Raw genomic sequence first — 9,792 nt, forward strand, 5'->3', positions numbered from 1 at the left:
TGCCGGCTGCGGGCAGCACGGCTGCCGTGCCGCGCCCGCCCCAAGCCCCAGCGATCCCGAGCTCCTCAGCACGGCGCCCAAGTGCTCGGCTCCACGTGCTGAGCAGCAAAGACCCCGGACGGAGAGAACGATCCACTTGTGGAGCCTCTCCCGCGGAACAGAAGCCCAGTGTTTAATGTGTCCGTAACAGCATGGAAGAGGAGGCCGAGGATGTCTGCAGGACAAATTTGCCTCTGTGTGGGTTCTGCGACTGACCAAGTGCTCCCATGCTTCTCTGTGGCTTCCTCACTCGAATTCAGCTGTTGACAAGAGGGAAGGACATTGGGATTGTCTGCAGGGCTGCTGCTGGTTTATGTGAAACAGCAACTTACGATGAACGTACAGTAAAACACCTTGGTCGTCAGGTATCATCACCTCAATGGATTGTTACCACTGGATCTGAGGGTCATAGAGTTGAACACAAACACCACTGGAAGGCCAAGGGAACATAGTACCTCGGGGGCATGTGAGTGTGTAAATAGGTGCAGGAACAAAACCCAAATGTCTTAATTTGGATTTTTCTTAAGTGTAAAAGAAGCCCAGAGAAGCTGTGGCTGCCCCATCCCTGGCAGTGTTCAAGGACAGGTTGGACGGGATTTGGAGCAAGCTGCTCTGGTGAAGGTGTTGCTGCCCATGGCAGGGGGTTAGAGCTGGATGAGCTTTAACATCCCTTCAACCCACGGCAGTCTGTGACTCTGTGATTCCTGGTTAGCACTACACGTAGTTTGCCACGGGTAGCTTGGCAGTTTATTGTCTGTTGTCATATGCTTTGCTTTTCAATCTGTGTAAATTTTGGTTTTCAGGTTAAAACTTCCTCTTGTTGGTCAGAAAATACGTTTCTGGACTGATTCATTTCTCTCTTATGCTTTGAACGGAGGAGGGATTAATTAACCTGTTTAATACATGATAGTGGCACAGACAGGTTGTAACCATTGCCATACAGTGGAGAATTAGAGCTGGAGAGTGAATACATCAGGAGGCTGAAAACACTATTTAGACTTTGCTCCTGGACACAGGAATAAGGTTACATGTGACAAGTATGGTAGGAGAGCTGGTACCCAGCCTCTGTGAGGTGCAGGTTAGTAACTGCTGCTCTTTGTAAGAGATTGCATGGGTGAATGAAATTGCACTTGGGGTGGGAGGAACCTCAATGACAAGAAAACATTTGTTAGTTTATGGTTCTTTCTTCATCCTGGTCTGTACCGCTCCCCTGTGCAGGGCCAGAACAGGGCTGGGCTCAGCTCACTTTAACACTCCCAAGAGCCCTGCTGACTTGTGTGGGGGAAAAGGTTTTGGCTGAGCTTCACTTTAAGTTCCCTGGTATTTCACTGCCCTTCTGCATAGCAGAGCAGCAAGAGCTGAAGCTTTGGTGAAGCAAGTTTTTCAAACAATATGTGCTTCAATAGAAAAGAGGCTTGAGGCTTGCTGCCCCAGTACAGAGACAACAGGATGTCTGAAGAACACAGGTCAGGCCAGCAGCAGAGTAAAAGAGCTGTAGTATGCATAAGCAACTGTACGTGCTTCAAAGTTGGCTACACTGAAGCTGGGGCCCTCAAAAAACCTGAATTACATATATGGAAAAATACCTTTGCTACTATGAAGGCTGTAAATGTTTGTCAAAATCTAAATCTAATTTAAAAGTTCAGTACTAAGAATATGCATTGCCTTTTTTAATCTCTGAATTACATCATCTGCCTTTGCCTCCGAGCATCTTTTCAAAAATACCTGGGATTTATGAGCAAACACTTATACGTACACCTAATATATTCTTATTCACTTACTAATTAACTTATTCACTTATTAAACACTTATTCATACATGTAATAATTTCTCCTTCTTACCCAAAGTAAGTTACAGGTGGATTCTAAGTACAAACCTGGACCCCCATGGACTCTGCTTTTGCACATGTCACAGGATATGCAGTTAACTTAAGTAACTAGTAATCAACATCAGAATAAACACTTGTGCACACCCATTTGCAAGCCCCTTACGAAATACACTTTTATTTAGGTTTAGTTGTAAGCAGAGAGGTACATTCTGACTACATTCTGTTGCAGGCTTACATGTTACAGAGCTTCTGTGGTTTAGTGCAGTAGTTTGTCCTGACCTTCTCATTAACACAGTCACTATAGTCAGTGTTACATTTACCACACTTGCAGCTCACGGCCACAGGGTAGGAGTAATAAGGGATGGTGTGATGAGGACAGCCTGGAATCAGTGCTGTTTGATACAGCATCTCTTTATACGTGCAAACGTTCTGGGACAGAGCACTTTTGAGTAGCAGCTTCTTGCCATTGCTGTCCTGTAAAGAAAAAAAGAAATGCATTGTTCCACTGAAGCATCTATGAGTGTCAGAGACCTCTTTACACTTACTTAGACTAGCGTGAACACTTTCAGCATGCTTCTGGTTGGATCTGCAGTTTTGAATCTGTGTGTGATCTGGGCTCTGTACCCCAGTAGTTCAAAACACATAAAGCAAGGTGAACACATCTATCTGCTTTGCTCAGGGCTGACAGTGCTTCGTAAGCTTAGCGGCTACCTGCTAACCAAGGTGCAACATCAAATGCTACACTGAACAGTGAAGCTCACATACAGTTTTTGGCATGTCTACTTGTGAGATACTCTCCAAGCAAGCTGTCATAGCAGCAATGGGAGTAGAAGTTACCCGAGAAATTTACATTAAATAATAGTTACTAAATATAGTCTATTTCTCACCCGTTCCACCCTAACCCCCAAAACTGGGTACAGAGTCTCTGCAGTGGCAACAGTGTCCAGTTCTCTGCTGTGCTTCGGATGTTAGGAGCTCCCTAGCTCCAGAAGCTTAACATTTCTCCCGCATACCTTCACGACAAGCTAACTCCAAACCAGTATGACAGTGTGATTTTTGTGCCTGTGACAAATACTATTAGATTTGTATCATTTACACCAATTTTCCAGTGAGAACATCACTTGTTCTGCAGTGATGGCTGTTACAGAAACAACTGCCTAAAGCAGAGTAACTCTTTGTACCCGAGTCATGCAGAATCCGGCACAGATGGTGGTGTTGATGGCCAGGCAGTAAGCACATTCCCTTTTCTCCACATGGATTATATACTCTGAAGGAGCACAAAGTGATGCTGCTTGACAAACAGTCAGGCCAAAGAGGAGAGACATCACAAAGAAGGGACTCATGCTGGATGGGGGAAAAACAGACAAACAAAGCAAAGTGTCAGTAAAATTAGATGTACCTTCCAGCCCTCCTCTCAGAATTGACAAGAACAGTTATGACAGTCATAGACTAGAAGTAATCTCCACTTTTTTAGCTGCAGCCTGACATCTTTCCCATCTCAGACCTTTAACTGAAACACTACTAACCACTGGCCAAAAAAGGATAAACAGGCTGTCACTGACATACAACAAACTCACTTTTCCCCTCCCAATAAAGCATATTACACAAAACTTCACTCACGAGTGATAAAATGCTGATACAGAAAATAACAGGAGCTAAAGGATTTGAAAATGTGCCATGTGAGAGAACATGAGCTCCAGCATTAACCAGAGATGTCAAAATAGCCTTGTGGGTTAAAAATAATTTTCTAAAGAAAGCATCTTATAAAATGTGCAAGAGAGAAAAGAAGCAGCTGTGCATAGCAGGCATTGTGCACCTTCCAGTTGGCTCAGAGGCATGATGAGATGGGAACACTGCCAAGAACTAAATAATAGATTCAAGCAAATTACAATAAAGAACATCAGCAAAGAGTTCAATTCAACATATCCCTGCTTCTTCCGGCTGTTGTGCTGACCTCACTCCTCATACCTGCCGGGGGGTCCCAACAACAAAGCTTTGCTTAGCTCCAACACAACTCCAGGGTCTACCTTACATCCTCCAAATTACAGCCTTTAAATGACAGTGTCTACAAACACATGGACATCACCCTCTAGTCTCTTCCAGCTACCAGTTTTCCATCGCAAAAGCCATTTGTTCCACAGTCTGGTTTACCCTGTAGCTGCAAGTCTGGAAAGACCAACCTCTTGTCAGCTGAATTCTTCCCTAATACAGGAACCTGATTCTGCCTTGAGCTGGGAGAAGCAGTGACCCAGCACCAGATCCGTGTGTGCTTTATACTCTCCAGGCTAATTCCAGGCTGATCTTACTGTTTATATAACTGCATCTGAATTGGTGCTTTCTTATCGCAAAGTCATCTAGTGAAAATTCATACTGAACCACAAAGCAAATGTGATAGGAACAAATGTCTCCATAATATCCTAACCTGGAAATTGGAGCTGGAAATCTAATTATTTTAACAGTCATTCTCTCATCAGGCTTTTAAACTAGCCACTGCTTAAAATAAATTATTATTGATGAATTTAATCGCTACATAGGACAGCAACATCACGACAGGAAGGGTGGCATGGAAATGGAGTCATCCTGCATCACACAGGACTAATTCTACACCTGTGTTTTGTGGAAATTTAAGGACATGTGGCTCACTATGTGCACTGGTTGCCAGGCAGGTACCACTGCCAGAGGCAGCACTACACACAAAGTAACAAATCTTAAAGCACTTGTACTCAGTGGGGTGGGTTTGGTGCAGCCTCACTTACCTAATGAAACAAAACACACAGAGAAATTATCTGGCCTCGAATCTATGGAGCAAATAGGGAGGTAACAAAGCGATTTGCTCTGGAATAGCAATTGATGGGGGAAAACCTTTGAAGAAACCAGTTGTGTAGCACAATGAGAAGCAAAATACTGCACTAACACTAGTGAAACTGAGATGTCCACACCTGGGGGAAAGCACTTATTTTTAGGATTTTGTGTATGGAAAACCTAAGAGAAGGAAAAGTAAGAAAAGTTTGACAAAGCCACTGACCTCTGCTGCTTCATTAGTGTCCGGCCGGCCTTCTCCCTGCGCTTATTCACTGCAGCTCTGCTAACACCTCCCTTCAGTGAATCAACTACCTGCCACTTGGCCCTGGATCTGATACATATCTTAATGCACGTCAGCCACATTCCTGATTTATGTAGCCATAAGCAATATGATAGTTGAGTTTGAGCTGGTAAACATGGTCCCTATTGGTGGTTAGCTAATTCCTGAATAATATTGTCTCCTTTTCCTGAGGTTTTGGACTGCTGCACCCAACTTTGGGTCCTGCACTAATTCTCCTTTTTTTGGATAACATGATAGAGTTCTTGTTCCATTAAGACAAGCCAAATGCTTTCTGTTTTCATGGAGTTTCTACTTCTGGGTTAATTTCTACCATATAACTTCTTAGGAATTAAATATAACTCTTTGTGGCTTAAGGACATGAGCAGAGTATTAATTGTACTCTCAGTAACATCTGTCCATCCACACTTTGCAATGCAAGTGTAACACTTATTTTGCTACAACTCCCATACATTATTTAACTCTATATTTTCTGACATATTTAAAATGCAGTTAAACATGCAGGTTATATGAGTATACACATACATACACTCGTGTAGATAACAGGTATACATGTACACACACACATTGCATATATACCTACACACGACATAAATACACATGGGTTTGGCTGTTTAAAACTTCAATCAGAGAAAATAATGTTCATTCTTGGAAATCTTAAAGAGTATTTTAAAGGAATCCTGAAAGGAAAAGGAAATAATTCACAAAACATAATCCTGGAGAGGACAAAACCTGCCCCAAATAAGAATAAAAACTGGCATTCCTAAAGCAGGAACAAAGTGTGTGGCCCTTGCAGCACAGCTGAGGTAGGTGCAGCTGATTCTTCTCTCTACAAATTTCACAATGGTTTACAAGCAGGGCTTTAGGCATTTGGAGACACTGGTCATGACAGAAGACCCCCACATCCAGGTTTAACATGTCTTCTGCATATCCCTTAAGAATCTAGGCAGAGGTCAGATCACAGTATGAAGGCATATATAAATCTTTTGCTGCTTCAAAGTGCTAATTCCTCTGATTTGAGACAACTGGTTGTAACTGGGGGGGTGGGGGGGGTGGGTCAGATTAGGAGAAAAAAGGATTTGCTTTAACAAGGTTTAGGGAAATGTTGTCTGCAAACAGCAATAGCAAAGAAAATATGTTAACAATGCTTGAAAGTCTGTCACAGTGAAGATGAAAAGGGGAATGTAACACTAAAAACTAGCAATGAAAAAAAGTAAAACAAGCAACAACCACTGTTAGAAGTGAGAAGATGCAGAAAACTTGCATGGGATGCTGGAGACTAGGAAATCAACTTCTGTCAGGCCAGAGGCCAACAGGAACATCCAGGGCCATTGCTAGACAAAGACAAGCTGTCGGTGCAGAGGAAGTGCAAAGTCTTCAGTAAGAACACGTGCATTTGAAAACGGAGTGACTGAAAAACCAACATGCAGGTTTGCAACAAAATACATTAAATAAATTGTATAAAGAATAAATATTTTTAAATGAACCCCATTAAGTGGCTAAGGCTGATTTCAACAAGTTTGCACCACTGAGGAAATTTCAAAACATTAAGTACTAATATTATGGCAATATTTAAAGAGAGAATGCTGACCCAGGTAACTCTCCACCAGGAAGCCTGACATCTATCCCTGATAGATCAGGTAAAATAACAGAAAGTTGATACAGGATTTGAGCAATAAAGAATTAACAGATGAGAACATAATGCCAGTCAAGATGGTGTTACATAAAATAGGTCATGCCACACAAACCTGATTTATTCTTTGAGGTGATTACAAATTGGTTGTTAAGGCAATTACATAGATGCAATGGCCTTAGTTCCATCTGTCCAGAGCCCCACTGCCATGAAGATTTAGAGCTCTTAGGGTGGTGTGCTCTGAATGTCAGGAATTATTAATCGCTGGAGCAGGCAGTATAATTTCAGCAGTGAATTTATTCACTGCAACCCAGCCTTTGAATTCCCTGCAGTGCATTACAGAAATCTCTTGAGTGTTGAGAGTGGAAATTCATCTATATGGAAGCACAATAAATGAGTCTGAATGGACCCTGAGACTGATGTAACTGCTGCTGCTCCCCACACTCAGGTTAGCTTCACAACAATGGCCACAGAACCTCTTGGCTACTACCTCTTCTTTGTTGGCATCATTTTAGCCCACCCATCTGTCAGAGAGGCACTGACCATCACCAGTCATAACACACATTCATATTTCTTCAATCACTTACACAAACTGTTAAGCTGGTAGGAAAGCTTTTCCTTGACTGTCCTGCTGGACATGACCACAGAGCTCATTTGTTACTAACCCCTCTGAACACTTGATGAGGGCGAGATCCCACTACCTCCTGGGAGCAGCAAGGCAAAATACTGTGGCAGGATAACAAAGTCCAGTGTGGCAACCTATGAGTGCCTGAGGCTTCTTTCATACAGTTTCCTAAAATCCAGAGTTACAAGTCTGATGCATACAGATCCTTTTCTTTGGTTGCCCCGCCACTGACCTGCAGATTGTTCAGTGATAGATGTTTTTTATGTGCTTTTACAGCCACCAGCTTTGTAGCCCTGTTCTGGAACAGCCAGTTACACTGTTAATTATTTATCTTTAACCTTTCTGTTAACTAAAGCAATCCATTCACTGACATCAGTTACTTTACTCTTTCATTAAGTGAAAGACAGGATGCTGATGTTCCATGAGAAGTGTTTCAAGTGATCTCTGTAAACATAATTCAGTAATAGTGAAATTCATGGGTTCATTACCCAGGAATCTCTCTAGCAGGCTAGAGATTCAGCGCGTATCACGAGCTTATGCGTACAAGTAACTTAGTAGGATTCTTTGTCATTGACCAATGCCTGAGGTAAAAGTAGGAACAACGAGCAGAAGGTATCACATTATTCCTACTCACTTTTCCCCTGTTAGCACAAGGAAACCTTTGTGATCTTACAGGCAGGTTAACGTACCGAGTAACTCCTGTTTCCACTAGATGCAGTGCTGTAGATATTAAAATGAAACCATGTCCATGCTTGAAAACAGCAGGGAATTAGAAGCTATGCTGATGAAAACCAGACAAAGCCCATCAGATTTCTAAACAGATTAGTATTCTGGTAGAGGAATTACTTCCAACCCCATCCTGTTGCAAACCTCCACTGATAAAAGGAAATAAGATCTTAATATGCTGTCATAGAAACAAGTGGGTTTGCCAGGTTTTGCATTTAAACAGAGTGCAGCTGCTGAATTTCCAAAGCAAGTCTCTGTAATAGCTGGAAACACAGCTCTCAGCTCTTCAATTTCCAGATCCACAGATGACTGCTATTCCCTTTTGTTCCTAGGATTAGCTGCAGCATTTCCTATCCACCGCAGATTAAGGCATCAATTCTCTTTCTTTGTTGTGTATCATACAACAACAATCTACATTTATGGTCTGAAAATACATAATCCTTTTTGCTGTTTGGCTCAGATGATAGAACACTTTGTATTTAGTTTCAGTTCTTTGGAAAGTGCTGGATATTTCTTTTATTCTAAGACATACAATCACTACACTGAGAACACTTAAAACCCCAAACACCTGAGAAGCCTTCTGCAGTGTTCAAATGACTGGACCCACCCAAGAGCACAACAATGAACCCTTGATGAAGATCTGCTGTTCAGACTTGATACTACATGTGTCCATTTTCTAAGGATCTTACTTTCCTGAAGGATTCACAAACATTTATTAATTTCCATTTTCTTTGCCTATGCAAACTGGATTAATGCAAAGTTGCTTATTTTTTCAGTTTTGTCTACTATATGTAATCTGTACACAGAAAAAGGCATCATATGAGGCAAATATGATTGACATCCTTCCTAGCTGATAATATTTCCTATAGGATTTCTATTGTGGTACTACCAAGATTTCTGTAGCTTTGCAGATGATTTATACACCACGCTACACAACACCCTCATGGTATCAGGATGCACCACAGATTCACAACGTAGCCATGACAGTACTGGAAAATTACAAGGTCCTGATTACTCCTTTTGCAGTCTAGATGTGAGCAGTTCAGGCTTGAATTCTTACTTGTTCAAGTGGCAAGACTTCTCCACCTTCCAGACACTTTAATTACTGCAAGACTCACTGTGACATGCAGAAGCTCTTACAATTATCAGCATTTCTAATTCTTACTGCTTGTTCCATGTCATTTCTTCTTGTAGTGTCAGACACTGTACCTATACCACTGGACTGGAAATCAGGTTTGGGAGATACCAAGAAAAAACATTAATTTTTCATCTAAAGTCTCAATTAAAAATAATTTAGAACCTATGTTTTATAGCAAGGCATTCAAGTATGAATATGGGAAGGCAGCTTGATGTGGATTTTGAATCTTAACTTCAAGATTGGAAAACTGTAGTTCATGGGTCTCTGTGTGAGCCCTGGCTGAGCAGACTTTATAGTAGAAGTCTCATTATATTCAGAAACAACTAGAATTCTTAGTTTTGCTTGCTCAGTATCTAGATTAGCAGATGAGTCTGCATGTCTGTTGAATGTCAACAACAGTCGAAATTAGACATACGCCATCTTGAAATGAAGTAATAAACACTGGCAAGTGTTCAGGTATTGTATAAAACACCAGCCCTTTTAAAATAAATGTCAATCTGCACATATAAGTTGTGTTTCCTTTTTCCTGCAGAGGAGCTGAAGAGATATAAGTAACATCCCAAATTAGAATGAGGAATAACTGGCTTTGCATGACAGTCTCTGTATCCAGACAAAAAAAGAAGTAAATCATATATCTGGGAGAGGTTTAAATGGATTATTTTACACTACTACAGTAAAAAAATCTTTCCTGGAAAGAAGAGAC

At 41.5% G+C, this 9,792-nt stretch overlaps 1 protein-coding gene across 3 annotated transcripts; it reads right to left on the reverse strand.

Annotated features, from left to right (window-relative positions):
* Nucleotides 1-2,014: 2,014 nt before the first annotated feature.
* On the reverse strand, nucleotides 2,015-9,722 carry TSHB (thyroid stimulating hormone subunit beta). 3 transcript variants are annotated; one of them, XM_065698768.1, is made up of 3 exons: nucleotides 9,012-9,722; nucleotides 3,049-3,211; nucleotides 2,015-2,341 (listed from the first exon to the last, which is right to left on the reverse strand). In XM_065698768.1, exons 2-3 carry the CDS (start codon nucleotides 3,208-3,210, stop codon nucleotides 2,099-2,101), a joined length of 405 nt encoding a protein of 134 aa, XP_065554840.1. In that variant the 5' UTR covers nucleotide 3,211; nucleotides 9,012-9,722; the 3' UTR covers nucleotides 2,015-2,098. The 3 variants fall into 3 exon arrangements, with proteins under 3 accessions (XP_065554840.1, XP_065554839.1, XP_065554838.1); XM_065698767.1 differs by having other exon boundaries at nucleotides 6,232-9,722; XM_065698766.1 differs by having other exon boundaries at nucleotides 4,048-9,722.
* Nucleotides 9,723-9,792: the final 70 nt, after the last annotated feature.

Source organism: Lathamus discolor, chromosome 19, assembly GCF_037157495.1.
Source record: "Lathamus discolor isolate bLatDis1 chromosome 19, bLatDis1.hap1, whole genome shotgun sequence".
Taxonomy (NCBI): domain Eukaryota; kingdom Metazoa; phylum Chordata; class Aves; order Psittaciformes; family Psittacidae; genus Lathamus; species Lathamus discolor.

What these genes read in the sequence shown, in the direction of transcription:
- TSHB (XM_065698768.1), bottom strand. Translation starts at nt 3,210, where the DNA reads ATGAGTCCCTTCTTTGTGATGTCTCTCCTCTTTGGCCTGACTGTTTGT. An exon ending in CCGGATTCTGCATGACTCGG is followed by an intron (nt 2,342 to 3,048) that starts GTACAAAGAGTT and finishes TTTTCTTTACAG; the next exon opens with GACAGCAATGGCAAGAAGCT.